Below are 17,962 nucleotides of genomic sequence, written 5' to 3' on the forward strand. Positions count from 1 at the left end.
GCTGACAGCATTATCCGAGCCAGCTGCCATCTTTGTTATTGTCAGCAGCTACAATGGGCTCATTCAGTCTGAGGAGAGGTGAGTTAACGCTGCAAACACGTGGATCCCCCCGCCCCCCGTATCCTCAGCTATAAAATACACATTCACAGCTGCTGTCTGGCATTTGGATCCAAGCACTGTTAGAGATGCTGAATCAGCAGATGACCTGCTCGACCACCTGAGCTGCAGGTTCAGCCGTTAGTCTGAGCTAACGTTTGAAAAAGTTCAGATCACATGTTTCTAGCAGTCCTGTCACAGATGACGTGCAGTGTAGACGCAGTGATAAGATGAGATAAGACTTTAGTGATCCCAAACGGGGAATTTTTTGCGTCACCTCAGCTCAGGTACAGAAGGAAATCCAAAAATCCAAAAAGGACAACCAATGAAAAAAGTAAGATAACACACTATATACAACAGTAGCATACACAGTATGTGATTATGGATATGGTTGGAAATATGCAAGACACAAACTATATAGCTTAACATAACTATTGTACCACTACTATTCCTATGTATAGACATGTACACACACACACATGTACACACTAAATATACATATGTATTCATATACAGACATATATACCTGCACATGTCCGTACACATGGAAGCATTATGCATGAAGTGGTGACCGTGGATGTTCACAGTGTCCAGTGAGTCATGACATCGTGATTGAGGAGTTATAGAGTCTAACTGCTGTTGGGATGAATGATCTGCCAAAGCGCTCCTTCCTGCAGCGAGGGTGTTTCAGTCTCTGACTAAAGGAGCTGCTCAGCCCACTCACAGACTCATGCAGTGGGTGATGTGGGTTGTTCATGATGGATGTCAGCTTTACTAACATCCAACAACAGCTTTACTAAAATGCATGATATGCCTTTTAGTATTACAGTCATAAACGTGACTGGAAGTTTGGGCAGTGGAGCAAATTCACTTTGCCACTTTTTATTTCGATTTTCTAGGTTTCTGTGATATAGAAAAGAACAAGCATAAACGTTTCACAAGTTTCAAAGACTGTCAAATAAATCCCATGTATGCCAGGAGTCACTGTTAGTCGATCCTTCTACTTTAAAACTCCTGCAGTTGACTGGATGTGAGCTTCTGGGACAAATCCTGATTGATGGGGATCCATTTCTGCCTTATCAGAGCTCCAAGCTAATCCCAGAATGTGGAAAATGATGTCAATTCTATAACTATTGTCCTTAAATGGCTAGAGCACACATTTAGCCATGCTCTACATATAGTACAGCACAGTAGGTGTGACCATAGCAGCTGTTTTATTCATTTATCCATTTGTTTTTTTGGATAAATTGTTAGATCAGCTGTGCTACCATAGTGAAGATATCCCCTTGGAGGCAACTGCTACTGTGTTTACAACAAACAAAGGGTTGATAAGATTGTAGATGACAGAACTGAGCCAATAAAGACGCCTCTGGGTTTCTTAGAAACGTCTGTGCCTACAGCCGGACGCTCTGTCCTTTTTCCTCTTCCTGTCCCCTTTAACTGACCCAGTGTCCTGGAAAGCTTCCCGCAGTTTTTTTAAAGACAGGAAGCCAACCTGATTTCACTCCAGTGTTGCTGAGTCGTCCCATCCATGTTTGGACCTGTAGGTAACCACAGACATGGTTATTGTTGTCATCATTAACATTAATAATCCTATTGTTGTATCCATAGCTGGGTATTTGTTGTTCAGATAAGCTGCGGCTCTTGGAACACGCTATTGTCATTTTAATTTTAGTGGATTATATTTGTAAATGAACAAATACGAATAATGTTCATAAAGAGAGCAAAACATTATTAAAGAGCTGTTTCTGGCAGGTGCAGTAAAGGGAAGCAGGAATGAAAATTGTCATGATGATAAGGCCACAGAAGTTCAGGGTCTTCCTGTGGATTCCTCTGATATTGTATTAAAAATGAACCATGAGGAGAAAAACACATAAACCTGGCACACAGCTGCAAATATCTGCAGTTTGTCCCACTTTTGTAGCCCAGAACTGCTGCTCTGGGATTTGTTATGTAAGCTGTGTGACCATTCCCAAAGTCTTGTGACAGGTCATGATGCCTGTTTCACTGTGCACTGCTTCCCCCTCCTTCCTGTAGGTCATCTCTCTGACCACAAATGAAAGGTAGAGCTGTGGGGTCAGCACCCTCTGCCAGCCTCATCCTCTGTCCTTCTCCTACTTGGCTTAACCCCATCCCCCAGCCCTGCTAATGCCAGGAAGGCGGCACAGCGTGCGTGTTTTCTCTAATATGTGTGCTGGTGTGTACAGCATGTGTTAGTAGATGTGGGAGTGGGGCAGCTGCATTGACTGTTCATTTTTGCATTGACTCTTTCTGTGCTGTGTTAATGCTGTCAATGCAAAGCAAAGGATCGTTTGGTTGTTTGCACAGAGAGGAAGGCTGTGAGGATGTGGTTGTATTGTAATTACTGCATGCCCATTTATACAAGGAGAAGGTTCACTGACATTACACATTAATATCAGAGCAGAAAATTGTGCATTATTTAAAATGTCAAACTCATGTGAACTTTATTGTTATGATAACTTGTAACCTTATTTGTGTAGCACTTTATAAAGTGCATGTTATTGTAAATTATAGCCAAAAATGTGATAAAATATTAATATGTATGCGTACTAATCAAAATGAACGACAGCTTCAGGGATGTCGTTTCAAAGGTTTGGTGCTGCAAACTCAGAAACGTGGATTTGAAGTAAAGCAGTGGAGTAGTCAGTAGTCTCTAATGGGATAACTAGAGAAGCTGGAAGCTCAGAACATGAGCTATGTAAGAAGGATTTGGGCTCTGTAGGGCTTTATGTGTGATTCATGAAAATATTTAAATCAGTTAAAAATTTCACGAGAAGCAAGAATAGAGAAGATGTGAGTTTTTACTGGTTTTTGTTAGCAGCCAAACTCCTGAGCTGTGGCAGGTTAGTGGGGCTGTGTCATGTACAGTAAACAGTGAAGTCCAGTGGAAACCTGTTTGATGTTTATGGATTAGCCTGTGTAAAAGTTGTGACAGGGCTTTTCAGCAGGCGTCATGTAGTGAAGGCAGGGAATTCATTCAATCAATTTCAACTCTGTAGATTTTTATTTATTATATATAAAAAAAATTCCCCCTCGCCCCTGCGGGCGGTTCATCCTTCAAGCTCGGGTCCTCTACCAGAGGCCTGGGAGCTTGAGGGTCCTGCGCAGTATCTTAGCTGTTCCCAGGACTGCGCTCTTCTGGACAGAGATCTCCGATGTTGTTCCCGGGATCTGCTGGAGCCACTCGCCTAGCTTGGGAGTCACCGCACCTAGTGCTCCGATTACCACGGGGACCACCGTTACCTTCACCCTCCACATCCTCTCGAGCTCTTCTCTGAGCCCTTGGTATTTCTCCAGCTTCTCGTGTTCCATCAGTTTATCAGCTAATGCTAGCATGCACACCAGCTGGGTGAGGGGTCAGCGTTGTTAAAAGGGGTCAGCTATACTGACCTCTTGAAAGTCTTCATAAAGGGCCATCTACTGTTCATGTGTTCAGCTGCGAGCTTGTCTGCTGTCACTGAAACTGTTACAAATGTGTCCAACTTAAGAGTCATTTTTATATCCGTTTCTTACAGCAGTAAGTCATCAAGACGTTTCACATTAGTTTTCCTCAGATCTTCCACAACCAAGTTAGGGTGCGCACACAGTAGAATGTACAACCCCAGCACATCCACACTTACCATGACAGCGGCTGTATGTAGAGTTAGTCGTCAGTAGTTGCTCCTCCTGTATGTAATGTGCACTTCAGCTAATTTTAATAATTGGATTAGAAAATGATTGAACTCAAATGTGTTTTCTTTGTCTTGGGTAGACTCTGACATACTCGTTCCTTGTTTCTCAGTTGTGCGTCTAAGTCTCCTATTTCTATTTTTATTTTGGTTTGAGTCTTTTTTTTATTAATTAAAAAAGAAAATGTTTAAGAAGAGTGAGACCAACCCTTTCAGCAGTCTGTACATAAGCTGAAGGCGCTGTCATATGTGCAGACATTTGAAGGAACGCTCATGAACCTTTAGTTTGCAGCTTCTCGTCTGCGTTTTGTACACCAACACATTACAATAAAAACTGCCTGCAGAGCCGGCAGAGAGAGCGCCAAGTATGAGGGAGTGCCTGATTTTCAGGGTCAGTGCTTGTTTGTCAGGTTTAATCTATCAGTTACTGGGCCAGATACATTTGGCCAGTGCTGACATGGGGCCCACTGATGGGATCAAGCACGCTGCTTCCACCACAGTAGTTTAGCAGCAGCAGTGTTCATACAGAGCTCCTTTCTATCATCCAAAACACTCCCAAATTAACAAATAATTTCTTCGTGAAATAAAGTACATCAAAGTTTAACGCTCCAAAGTCATTTCATGTGAACTTCAAGCAGCAAGTCCTGGTGATGTTCCCACAGCTTCCCACGTTCAAGTAGCCAAATTGAAGCGTCAGGTAAGATAACCAGGTGTGCTTTGAAGAAGGGCTTCTGTGAAAAGAGTCGAGTGTAGCTGCATCTGTAGGGTGAAAACTGTGGTCACAGCGGCAGGTTAATGGGAGTCAATGGGAGTAAAACGTTGTAGATAAATTGCTCATTTGAAAACAGGTGAGGTTAATAAAGTGGTGGACATGATCAAATGTGTGTGTTTCTAATAAATATGTTGTAAGTTCATAAGAAAAGAGAGAAAGGGGGCGTGGTGAAAAGCTGTAGTTGACCTGACAACCTTCAACTTCCCACTAAGCCAGTGGTTCCCAAATTGGGGGGCACGCCATTGCAGGGGGTGTGGTATAAATTTTTTTTTAAAAATGCTTAGACGCTGCTGGCATAATGGACAAACGCAAAAAACACAGAGCAGGGGATGAAGCATCGGCAAATATTCTTCCACACCAACTTCTTTCTAAGCCAAAGACTAGAAAAGATGATGAAGTTTAGCATTCTCATTCCCAACGTGTAATACTGATGATTTGTCATGTGTGTCTCATATTAACACGAAAGGTACCCTTCAGTGTCCTGATGATATGCTTTGGATTCTCAGTTGAATCCAATAGAATTCAGCTAGTGGCGGTAACACGCTCCAGCATGTACTCCAGCCCTCACCTTAACCGTGTTTCATGATCAGAACATAAAACACATTTACATGTATAGATTCATTCCAAATGGCTCTCGTGTCTCCGAGTGCCTGACGGACGATTTGTCACGGCGTCGGGATGTGACGTGTTGCCTTTGGCTTCACCTGCACAACGATGAGGACGAATTTGTCGTCTTTCTTCTCTGTTTTAAAGTAAAAACAGTATATTTTAGTTCAAAAGCTCTGAACCTGAGGAAACTGCTTATTGCATAGAAACTGCATACAGTGCTTTGTTAGTGTGTTTCCTGCTTTTAATGTGGAGAAAATAACAGCAGTGCTGTGCAAGCATCACAAGACTGAAGCATGTGTGTTTCTCTCTGCAGTTGCCCTCAACAATCGAAATGGAGGGAAGGATGGTCACAATAAAACAGGAGGAACAAATACCAAGATGCCCGAGGGTGAGCTTCTGCTGCAGGTCAGTTATAAGATAAGATAAGATAAGATAAGATAACCTTTATTAGTCCCACACGTGGGAAATTTGTTTTGTCACAGCAGGAAGTGGACAGTGCAAAAGTTATGAGGCAAAAATTAGAATACAATAAGAATAAATACAGTACACAGCTGTACAGAATAGAATAAAATAAAATACTATATACAGTAGAATAAAATAGAATAAATATACAATAAGATAAAAATAGAATACAAATACAAATACTATATACAACTGAGTAAAAATACAACGATGACAGAAAGGATTATTGCACTTAGTATTATTGCACATGTATGGATGTGTGTGTTTGATCAGTTAAAGTCTTTATTATGGAGTCTGACAGCAGTGGGGAGGAAAGACCTGCGAAATCTCTCCGTCCCACACCGTGGGTGCCGCAGTCTCCCACTGAAGGAGCTGCTCAGTGCTGTCACAGTCTGCTGCATGGGGTGGGAGACGTTGTCCAACAGGGAACCACCAAAAGCACCATGACTACAACAGAGCAGCCCTTTATCATCACTGACCGTGTGCAACAAAACTGTGACGCCTTTGTCTATATTATTATTTATTAATTAGTCAAACATGTTGTCTTTAGTGTTAGTTTGCTGTTAGGATTCAGTTCCAGGGATTCCCAGCTGGGAGCATCATGCAGGCTCTGGGACTCAGCTCTCGATGAGACTGTCTTTGACATTTTACTCTGTTCACGTGACTCATTGTTTCATTTTTGTACATTTGAGAACTGCATTAAAACGGCTGTGTTGCTCGTCTCAGTGTTGTTCAAATATGTTTGACTCCATCTGTGCAGGAATAATACGATTTAGCTTCTTTATACTTAAAAATACCTGAAGTTTTAAAACCACACTTGTATAAATGTTTGTGTGGCAGACATGTGTAAAAAAATGACAGTGACCTCTTTATGACAAAATCACAAAGTGTGTGAGGGATGATTCACTGCCATCCTCACATCGGTTCACACTGGTGCAACTAAACATCGCCTGAGCTGCTCAGCTGCAGCCAGCGAGCTGATGAGTAAAGGAGCAGTAATTTGCACTTTTGTGTCTTTGGGTCATGAGTGAAAACAGCGCTACTGTCATTCTCATAGCCACGAACAGCAGGAGGCTCAGTGTCTGTTGGAGCTACTTCAACGACGTTACTGCTCAAGTCTTCATCAAGTCAGTGTTTATATTTGGATTTCATCCATAAGCCAGCGCGTAGCATAAGAACTCGTTCCTCAGGAACGCCTTGGGACTTGACAAATCGTCGGGATGTTACGCCTCAGGAGTGAGAACGGGCTGTAAATGCCTGGAGTGTTCCCAGGACTCACATCCACCAGGTTACTGGTTTGGTTAATCCACGGCCTCTTTATGGACCAGTTTGTGCAAATGTACTGTAAATATCACAGACTTCAGCTCTAATCAAATACAAATTAGGTGACCTGGAGAGTGTGACAGGATAATCTGATAGAAATGCTGTTATGGGATATTTTCTGGAATTTCAGGTAGAAATTATTGATCAAAAATCCAGTTTGACTTCCAACAGAAAGATAAGAGCTCTGTGCCGTCTGTGCTGCGTGTGTGAAGAAAGCTTGCTGGCTGCCGGAGCTTTTCGGGATCGGCTGCAGTCTTTGATTTTCCAGCCCACTTCCTTCCAATGTGCATCACACTGGCATTCCAGGAGAGCTGAGGAAACGGGCTCCTTTCTCCAACATTCAGACTTCTTTCACATGATAACTGTACGTTTCCCCAAACTGTTCGAAGTGAGAAATGAAAGGTCATTTGTAGATGAGTCAGGAGGCGGTGCTCCACAGAGAACTTGCTCCTCATGCTCCTGATCCTCAGAATAAGCGAGGAGATGAACAATGATGGTTTGTCTCCAAAGAATAGGCTTCTCATCTCCTCCACACATCACTCACTCACTTGGACACTAGAAGGGGGAATTATGTTAAAATGCTCTTCATAGACTACAGCTCTGCATTTAACACCATAATTCCCTCCACACTCACCACCAAGCTGGAGCATCTGGGACTCAGCTCATCTATGTGTCAGTGGATCTCCAACTTCCTAACTGGCAGACCACAGGCAGTAAGGATGGGCGGACATGTCTCAGCCTCCACCACTCTCAGCACTGGAGCCCCCCAGGGGTGTGTTCTGAGCCCCCTGCTGTACTCTTTGTACACATATGACTGTGTGGCCACTACCAGCTCCACCACCATCATCAAGTTTGCTGACGACACCGTCGTGGTGGGCCTGATCTCTGATAACAACGAGACGGCCTACCTGAAGGAGATTAGGAATCTGGAGAACTGGTGCCAGAGGAACAACCTCCTTCTAAACGTCAGTAAGACAAAGGAGCTGATAGTGGACTTCAGCACTAAGCAGGAGAGGAACTACCAGACCCCCGTCATCAACGAGTGCCCAGTGGAGAGAGTGGACAGCTTCAAATACCTCGGAGTTCACATCACGCAGGACCTGTCATGGTCCTGTCACATCAACACCGTGGTGAAAAAGGCCCGTCAGCGTCTCTACCACCTCAGACGCTTGAGAGACTTCCAACTGCCCTCCAAGGTGCTCAGGAACTTTTACTCGTGCACCATAGAGAGCATCCTGACGGGAAACATCTTAACCTGGTTCGGGAACAGCACCATGCAGGACAGACGAGCTCTACAGAGGGTTGTGCGGTCAGCTGAGCGCACCATCTGCTCCGAGCTCCCTGACCTGCACTCAGTCTACAGCAGGCGGTGCCGGACCAAGGCCAGGAAGATCGTGAAGGACCTCAGCCATCCCAACAACAGACTGTTCTCTCTGTTGAGGTCAGGAAAGCGATTCCGCTCCCTGAAGACCAACACAGAGAGACTGAGGAGGAGCTTCTTCCCGCAGGCGATACGGTCTCTCAATCACACCACCACACAGTACTGACCCACACATACAGTTCTTACACACACACTGGACTTTCTGGACTTTGGTTTTGCACAACACTGGTCACTATATTCTTCATTTCCGGTTAATACTTGTACAGCTGCTGTTATTGTGTATATATTTATTTATATTTAGATTCCTTCATACATTCTTATATAGTTCTATATTGTGTATTTTGTTGTACAGTTATTTTATTTTCAACTTTAATTTATATATTTATCTTTATCTTATTCTTCCCAGTTAAATTTACCCTTCATTCTAATTTGTGTTGTACAGTTATTTCATTTTTAACCTTAATTTATATTTTATTCCTTCCTAGTTAAATTTACCCTTTTTAATTTTTCATATTTATTTCCTATCTTATTCATAGCCTTTTCCTTTTTTGTTCTCTTTAGGTCACGAGCAGTTGTCCAAGCATTTCACTACATATCGTACTGTGTATGACTGTGTACGTGACAAATAAAATTTGAATTTGAATTTGAATTTGAATTTGATTTCATAAAAGGAGTTCTTGTATGAAGCCTCTTCCTTTGCTGTTCTTCACATCAGATGGTAGTGAATTATAGAGGAGCCAGTCAATTATTCAAACAGAGAATGCAGGAAATATGGCAGAATTTAGTAATTGTGCTACTTTTCCCTTTTAGGTAATGTTAATAATGAACACAGTGAAGGTTCACACAACAGCTACGACAACACAGGACACAGGCTGCCTGCTTTTAGTCTGGAAACCAAGACGTACACAGATGATGCCTGAAGTAAACCCTGACAGCTTGGAGGTTAATGATACCATGAGGTGCTAACTGGTTTGATTCTGGATGATTCAGGAAGAGTTCAGACATGTTTGTGTCGCCCAGTTTCAGTGGCTGTTCATGCTCCCTGAAGGAAGCAGGTCATGGGAGGGCATCAGCGCTGTGCTATCAGAGAGGAGTGTGTGCGTGTGTGTGTGTGCGTGTGTGTGTATCTTTGTGGGGACCAAAAAAATCCTGGTTTCCTGATGTGGTCTAAGAAGTCACCAACATAAAGTAAGAAATGTTGCGGTACGTTGGACCGAACCATCACAGTCCTGATGCAGAGAGGCGAATATGAACTGTAGAAAAAGTTCTTGTGTGAGTGGGAGACTGAGGCATGTTGTATAAAGTACTTTGACTGCTCGAGTAGAAAAGCACTATCTAGCATTTTACAGGCAGTCTTGTGTTGGCTATTCTTGTTGTTTCAAGAAATAACAACTAGAATAACGATACTGATCTTTTCATTTAAACTTTTAGCAGAAATCGAAGTGATATTCAAAAAGGAATTTAAAATGCAATTTTATGCAGGTTTCACAAACTCTTTGGTTCTGAAAGAAAGAAGTGCAATATCAGCAGAAAATAATATTTATATTCAACAACGTTAGAAAAAATGGACCCTTTTATTCTTAAAGCTGAACATAAACCGACTTCTTATAACGACGAACTCCTCCTGAAACGTTGGAGGTTTTAGCTCTTTATACAGCAAAGTCACAGGAGGATAAATATAATCATCAGGCGTTTGTTAAAACAACCCCGTCCCTCACCACGTGTGAACCCTCAAACTGAATGGTAAGATAACGACACTCATTTTCACTTTTTCACAAAACTCAAACATCACTACTTCCACGTCTAATTGTCTGTAATGGAGGCGGAGTGAACTGGATCCCACTCTGTGTCCGGCGGGTGCTCGCAGCGGGGGCGGGGCAGGTTTTCTCGGGAATCCCTACCTTGGTACGACACCTGGTTTGGCAGGACGTAGCGCGGCTCCAAATGCTTTCAGTGTGAACTCCAGACTGCTGACAGGTCTCGCACACAACAGCCGCTCTGTCACGTGACGCATACTGCTCCGACGTGCTGAGGTCACTACCTGGGTTACGCCATGTTGCAAGTTTTCTGAGGCTCTTTTGTGATATTTAATGGATCGGATTATATTTTTTTTCTCCCCGATATCCGATCCAGTAATTTAGGTCAGGATCGGACCGATGCTGTATATTGGATTCTGTCTATCCCTAGAAAAAAGTCATGACCTCTACCCAGAACACCTTTGGGATACCGCGAGCCAAAAACTGGAGCTCTCACTGTTGTAGCTGCAAACATCATATTAAAAACGATCAATTAACAAAAGCATATCTTAGGTTTGAATGTTTGTGAATGCAGACAAGCTAATACTGTACTTTTTTCAATACAGCGTACATTCACTGTAATCGTCAAGACTGTTGTCACGCTCAGTCATTGCTCCTCATGCAGGACAGTTTCTTTGGAGGTCTGCACAGCCAGAGAGCCAGCACCAGTCCTCACAGAGGGCCCCCCCAAACCACAACCTCAGATCCACGTTTATTCCACCTCCCACTGTCTGACTAAAATGTTGTTAGATGGAAATGAACGAAAAGGGAAAAATAGAACATATTGTTGTACCTGTTGTTCGTCAATGTATATCCTCTAGTTAAAGTCACATCATTATGATCATGTTGGCTGATGACAGTCAGATGCTGCAGCACACGGATGAAAGCACAGTAATGAACCGTGTCACTGTCTGTGCATCTGCTTTAACAGGCTCTCAATGGATTCATCCTGGTTATCACTGCCAGTGGGACCATCTTCTACTCCTCTCACACCATTCAGGACTATCTGGGCTTCCATCAGGTATCAGTCTGTTTTTCACTCTAATTACATCCATTGATTGTCATTCCTCACTACTGAGAACCAGAAGCCAGAGTAGCTTAGCATTTAGGGAGGTGACAGGTTCTAAATGGGTGTCATTGTGACATGGTGGCATTAAGTAGGTCCTGGGTTCTAACGATTTATTCAATATTTTATATTGTATTGAAATACAAAAGTAGTAATTTTACAGGTGTTAGAGGCTCTGCTTCATCAGCTGATAAATGCGTTGCTTGCGTGCAACAACTGGCGGCAGCAACACGGGGGTCTGCGTCGATCCATTAGTATAGTCCCTGCATGCTAGGGTCACAGGCAGCTGCAGAAAGACCTATTTATAGCTTGGCCTTTTGTAGAAACCAGCGGCCACAACAGCATCCTGCAGTGCACAGCACGTCTCTGCACCACTGCTCGCACAGTGTTACGTCCAGCTTTTAAGCACTATGTACAGGTGGAGCTTGCACCATTATTATATCTAATAGTAGAACTTCTGTGACAACAAAAATGTAATAAAAATGCATCTGTGGCATATAATCAGGGTTCTATATTATAGAAAACAAGGAACTCTGTTTAAAAGAAGTGCTGTGGGACTTCTGGTTGAGCTTTGATGGAGTGGGACGCGAGTCTGGGAGCTCCCGCCGATTTCGATTAAGTTGTTATTCATTCGCGCTTTTCGGCCATATTTCCAGTCCTGTTTTGGTTTGTGGATTGTTTTGTTGAGAAGTTTTACTCGGGCCTGCGTAAAATGGCAGCAAAAAATGTTAAAACCCGCAGTACTATTCAAACACAACTGAGGCCTAGTTTGCAAACCGCAACCACACCCTCGAGTGAGCCGTCGTCTCCTGCAAAGCCCCCCTCGTGCCAAGCTAATCCTGGTATTGAAGCTCTCAAGGTCGAGTTGCTGGCTGAGGAAAGATATCGCCGACATCTTTAAAAAGGAACTTCAGGACACTCTGGGTGATGCTTTGTCTACCATTAAGTTCGACCTGCAGGCTGTGAAGACGCAGCTGGCGATCGATAAAGCTGCCAATGACGCTACCATGTCTGAGCTAAAAGGTACGGTGAAGGAGATGGAGCACGCACTTACTGTCTGCTCTGATGATATAGCTGAGATGAGAAACACTATCAAGGGCCTCACAGCTCATGTAGCCAAGCTGGAAAATACGTGTGAAGACTTGGAGTCCAGGTCGCGGCGCAACAGTGTTAGGATAGTGGGAGTACCGCAGGGCCCTGACACATGCACCACTGCTGCCGTAGCCTCCCTGCTAAAAGAAGCATTTGATCTGGGAAAGGAGCCGCTTTTGGATCGTTCGCACAGGACTCTCCAGCCCGCACCTAAGCCCGCCGTCCACGAGCCATTGTATGCAGGTTTCATTACCACACTGACTGTGTTGACATTTTACGACGTGCTAGAGAACGCCGACAGATTAAAGTTGGAGACCATCTCAGTCTTCCCCGACTACACCGCCAGGGTGGCACGGGCTCGGTCAGGCAGCAACTCCGTGGCATTGAAGGTGTTCGGTATGGCCTGCTTCATCCAGCGCGACTACGCATCACATATAAGGGTGTCGAGAAGGACTTTGTTTCAGCAGAGGAGGCCAGTGATTATGTCAAAACTTTGATCTCTGGGTGAGCCTCGATAGCCCCTCAGTTTGATGCTGTAATGCTGCTAAGGGTTCACGGTCTCCTTAGGTTTAACGCCACCTGTGCATTGTTTTCTTAGGCCGTTGTGCTAGTTATTGTACTGTTGGTGTGCTGGTTCCTTTTATTTTCTTTGTTAATTAATGAAACTGAATCATGTAATATATACTTGAACTTCGGACCAGTCCGGCACAATCTTCTCCAAGCTGTGTATTTGTGTTCAGGGTTGGGTTGGGGGGGGGGGGGGGGGGGGGGGTGGCTGTCCCATTTCGGCTCTTCATGGCCACTGGCATTTTGGTTTGGTCTTTTTCTTCTTCCTTTTTATGAATGGTTAATGGCAATATAGACCCCAGCATTGCTGGGTCAGGCATGCCTCTTAGGTTCATTAGTTGGAATATCAGAGGTATGGGTAGCCCTGTTAAGAGATTTAAGGTTTTTACTCACTTGATACGTCTAAATTCTGACATAGCATTTTTACAGGAGACTCATCTTCGCATTAAGGATGATTATAGGTTATATTGCCCTTGGGTAGGTCAGGTCTTTCACCCAATTTTTAATTCGAAGGCTAGAGGAGTGGCCATTCTCATTAATCATCATCATCATCATCATCATCATCATTTATTTATTTATATAGCACTTTAAAAACACACCTGGTAGACCAAAGTGCTGTACAATACTAATATGCACATAGTAATAGACATAGCAATAAAGTTAAAAAACAATAAAAAAAATGAAAAAAAAATAAAAAAAATAAAAAAATAAAATAAAATATATTGTGTGCCGGGTGGCGGCCAGGAGCGGAGGCCCTGGCGGACTGACCCCCGGCTGCCAAGACTGGCAATAGGGACATGGAATGTCACCTCTCTGGTGGAGAAGGAGCCTGAGTTAGTGCGTGAGGTTGAGAGGTACCGGCTAGATATAGTCGGGCTCACCTCTACACATGGCTTGGGCTCTGGAACCAGTCTCCTGGAGAGGGGCTGGACTCTGTCTCAGTCTGGAGTTGTCCCTGGTGAGAGGCGGCGGGCTGGGGTGGGTATCCTAATATCCCCTCGGCTTGCTGCCGGTACGTTGGGGTTTTTCCCGGTGGACGAGAGGGTTTGTTCCCTGCGCCTTAGGGTCGGGGAACGGGTCCTGACTGTTATCTGCGCTTATGCGCCGAGTGGCAGTTCAGAGTACCCAGCCTTCTTAGAGTCCCTGGGGGGGGTGCTGGAGGGTGCTCCACCTGGAGACTCTGTTGTCCTGCTGGGAGACTTCAATGCTCACGTGGGTAACGACAGCGAGACCTGGAGGGGCGTGATTGGGAGGAACGGCCTCCCTGATCTGAACCCGAGCGGTGCTCTGTTATTGGACTTCTGTGCTAACCACAGTTTGGCCATAACGAACACCCTGTTCGAACATAAGAGTGTCCATAAGTGCACGTGGCACCAGGATGCTCTAGGCCAGGGGTGGCCAACCCGCGGCTCTCGAGCCGCATGCGGCTCTTTGCCTGGTTTCATGCGGCTCTTACGTTCATATCAAAGTTTGTGTTTTGGGGTTTTTTTGTGTTGTTGTTTTAAAATGTGCACGTTCGCTTCGCTTGAGTTCAATACGGTATTTTCATTAAATGGCCATGTGTGTGAGATGAAAATACCGCAAAGTTTCCCAGTAGCAAGTTTGCCCTTAAAATGGCAGGAAAAAATACACAGCAAAAAGAAAATATGAAGATGAACACAGGAAGTTTTTAACAGAGTGGGAGAGTTTATATTTTTTTGTTGAACGCAATGGCAAGCCATTCTGCCTTATATGTCAGACGTCATTAGCGCATTTCAAAGCTTCAAATCTTCAGCGCCACTTCAGCTCACTCCATGCTAACATCGACCAGAACCATCGACCCAAAAGGGACTGAACTTCGCAAGCACGAGTTGGCCACTTTGAAAAGTCAGCACATACAGTTTTTCCAAAAATTTACGAAGCGGTCAGAGACCTTAACACTCGCATCCTATCAGCTGGCTTGGAACATTGCACGGGCTAAAAAGCCATACGATGAAGGGGAGTTCGTTAAAAAATGCCTCAGTGACGTTGTTGAAATCTTGTCTCCTGAAAACGACAAATTAAAACGCGTGGTATCAGACGTCCAACTGTCCCGCCACACTGTTGAACACAGAATATCGGACATTAACACGGCTATTGAAACACAGTTGCACTCTGACCTTCAAGCATGTGAGTATTTTAGTGTCGCATTGGATGAGAGTTGTGATATACAAGACAAGCCTCAGTTGGCAATATTTGCACGGTCTGTGTCAAACGATTGTATGATCAAAGAACTCCTGGATATTGTGCCATTAAAAGACAGAACCCGTGGCACAGATGTGAAAGAAACCATGATGGCTGCATTAGAAAAAGCAAATCTGCCCATAACGAAATTAACTGCAATAGCCACGGATGGAGCACCAGCCATGATGGGATCTGTGAACGGGCTTGTGGGGCTGTGCAAAGCTGACCGAACTATTCCTGACTTTTGGAATTTCCACTGCATCATCCACATGGAGCAACTCGTGTCTAAATCATTGAATTTAGATAACGTCATGAAGCCTGTGATGGAAATCGTCAACTATATCCGCACACATGTGCTTAACCACAGTCAATTCAAGAATCTCATTGCTGAGCTGGACCAAGGGCTTCCAGGTGACCTGCCGCTGCACTGCGAGGTGGCTGTCAAAAGGCCAGGTACTCTCTCACTTCTTTGAGCTTTTGGATGCCATGAAACTGTTTATGGAAGAGAAGGACAAGGACTATCCCGTGCTCTCGGACCTCAAGTGGATTATGGATCTGGCCTTTTTGGTCGACATGCTGTGTCACTTGGACAGACATAACCTGACCCTGCAGGGTAAGTTAAAAATGCTGCCTGACCTGGTGCAAAGTGTGTTTGCGTTTGTCAACAAACTGAAGCTGTTCAAGACACATATTCAAAAGGGAGATTTAACGCATTTTCCCACTCTGCTAAAAGCCAAGCGGGCAAGTCACCAGCGCTGCCCTGAGTAAGCAAAGAGCCAGATATGCAACGCTGATTGAAAACTTGCACGAAAGCTTTGTGACCGGGTTCCATGATCTACAATTGAAAAGGCCACAGATTACGTTCCTCGTCGACCCATTGAATGCAGAGTCCGGCTGTTTGAAAGTCTCGCTAGTCACAGATAAAGCTGCGGCTGAGTTGGAGATGATCGATCTTTTGTGAGGAGGACCAATTGAAACCTGCTTTAAGGGAAGGGACCATTGAGTTCTGGAAAAGTATGCCAATGGAAAAATACCCCAATGTCAAACGGGCTGCGCTTAAGATACTGTCAATGTTTGGGTCAACATACAAGGCAAGGAATGCCAGAAGTCCCATTAAACAACATGCATTGTAAAAGTAAATGCTATTGTAGATTATTATATTTTTGTTTGTGGACTTGGTTGAACTGAGAGTTTGTGTGTGTGAGACAGTGCACACAATTGTTGAAAATGACTGGCCTGTGGTTTTAGTACTGTAGGAGTCATTATCATATTGGTGTGTGTGTGTGTGTGTGTGTGTGTGTGTGTGTGTGTGTGTGTGTGTGTGTGTGTGTGTGTGTGTGTGTGTGTGAGAGAGAGAGAGAGAGAGAGAGAGAGAGAGAGAGAGAGAGGGGGAGGAAAGGATGGGTGATGTTCATGTGTGCCCATGTGTAGGATGTGGCTCTTTGCGGTAACACAGTAAAAAAAAAGTGGCTCTTGGTCTCTGACTGGTTGGCCACCCCTGCTCTAGGCCGTAGGTCGATGATCGATTTTGTAATCGTATCAGCAGACCTGCGACCATATGTTCTGGACACTCGAGTAAAGAGAGGGGCTGAGCTGTCAACTGATCACCACCTGGTGGTGAGTTGGATCAGGTGGCGGGGGAGGACGCTGGACAGACCTGGTGCACCTAAACGCGTAGTGAGGGTGTGCTGGGAACGTCTAGCAGAGGCCCCAGTCCGCGAGATCTTCAACGCACACCTCCGGCAGAGCTTCAACAGCATTCCGAGGGAGACTGGGGACATTGAGTCCGAATGGACCATGTTCAGAGTCTCCATTGCCGAAGCTGCTGCATTGAGCTGCGGCCGCAAGGTGGTGGGTGCCTGCCGTGGTGGTAATCCCCGAACCAAATGGTGGACACCAGAGGTGAAGGGAGCCACCAGGCTGAAGAAGGAGTCCTATCGGGCTTGGTTAGCCTGTGGGACTCCGGAGGCAGCCGACAGGTATCGACAGGCCAAGCGGAATGCGGCTCGGGCAGTGGCTGAAGCAAAAACTCGGGTGTGGGAGGAGTTCGGAGAGGCCATGGAAAAAGACTTTCGGACTGCCTCGAAGAGATTCTGGCAAACCGTCAGACGTCTCAGGAGGGGAAAGCGGTGCTCTACCTGCACTGTGTATAGTGCGGGCGGAGCACTGCTGACGTCGACGGGGTGTCTGGCCCATTGCTACGGGCCATTCGATCCCTATACAACCGTTGCAAGAGCTTGGTTCGCATTGCCGGCAATAAGTCGGACTCGTTCCCGGTGGGTGATGGGCTTCGCCAGGGCTGCCCTTTGTCTCTGGTTCTGTTCATAATTTTTATGGACAGGATTTCTAGGCGCAGCCAAGTGGCGGAGGGCTTTCGCTTTGGTGGCCTCAGAATCTCATCTCTGATTTTTGCAGATGATGTGGTTCTGTTGGCTTCATCGGGTGAAGGCCTCCAGCTCGCACTGGAACGGTTCGCAGCCGAGTGTGAAGCAGCGGGAATGAGGATCAGCACCTCCAAATCTGAGGCCATGGTTCTCAGCCGGAAAAGGGTGGAGTGCCCACTCTGGGTCGGGGATGAGTTCCTGCCCCAAGTGGAGGAGTTCAAGTATCTCGGGGTCTTGTTCGCGAGTGATGGGAGAAGGGAGCCGGAGATCGACAGACGGATTGGGGCTGCAGCTGCAGTAATGCGGACGCTGCACCGGTCCGTCGTGGTGAAGAGGGAGCTGAGTATAAAAGCGAAGCTCTCAATTTACCGGTCAATCTACGTCCCTACCCTCACCTATGGCCACGAGCTGTGGGTAGTGACCGAAAGAACGAGATCGCGGATACAAGCGGCAGAAATGAGCTTCCTCCGAAGGGTGGCTGGCCTCTCCCTTAGAGATAGGGTGAGAAGTTCGGCCATCCGGG

The 17,962-nt window shown here is 45.2% G+C and overlaps 1 protein-coding gene across 2 annotated transcripts in view; it reads left to right on the top strand.

Moving 5' to 3' along the window:
- Positions 1–17,962, top strand: part of LOC146650359 (aryl hydrocarbon receptor-like) — a 69,025-nt gene that overhangs the window by 11,306 nt on the left and 39,757 nt on the right. For both annotated transcript variants that reach the window (XM_085384110.1, XM_085384111.1), the window contains exons 3-4: positions 5,480–5,571; positions 11,060–11,149. In XM_085384110.1, the coding sequence (XP_085240236.1) occupies positions 5,480–5,571; positions 11,060–11,149 (182 nt within the window). The remainder of the gene's footprint in view (positions 1–5,479; positions 5,572–11,059; positions 11,150–17,962) is intronic.

The sequence above is a fragment of the Rhamphochromis longiceps genome, linkage group LG16 (assembly GCF_057381845.1).
Source record: "Rhamphochromis longiceps isolate RC_006_pf linkage group LG16, R_longiceps_female_GT1.1, whole genome shotgun sequence".
In the NCBI taxonomy this organism is placed as follows: domain Eukaryota; kingdom Metazoa; phylum Chordata; class Actinopteri; order Cichliformes; family Cichlidae; genus Rhamphochromis; species Rhamphochromis longiceps.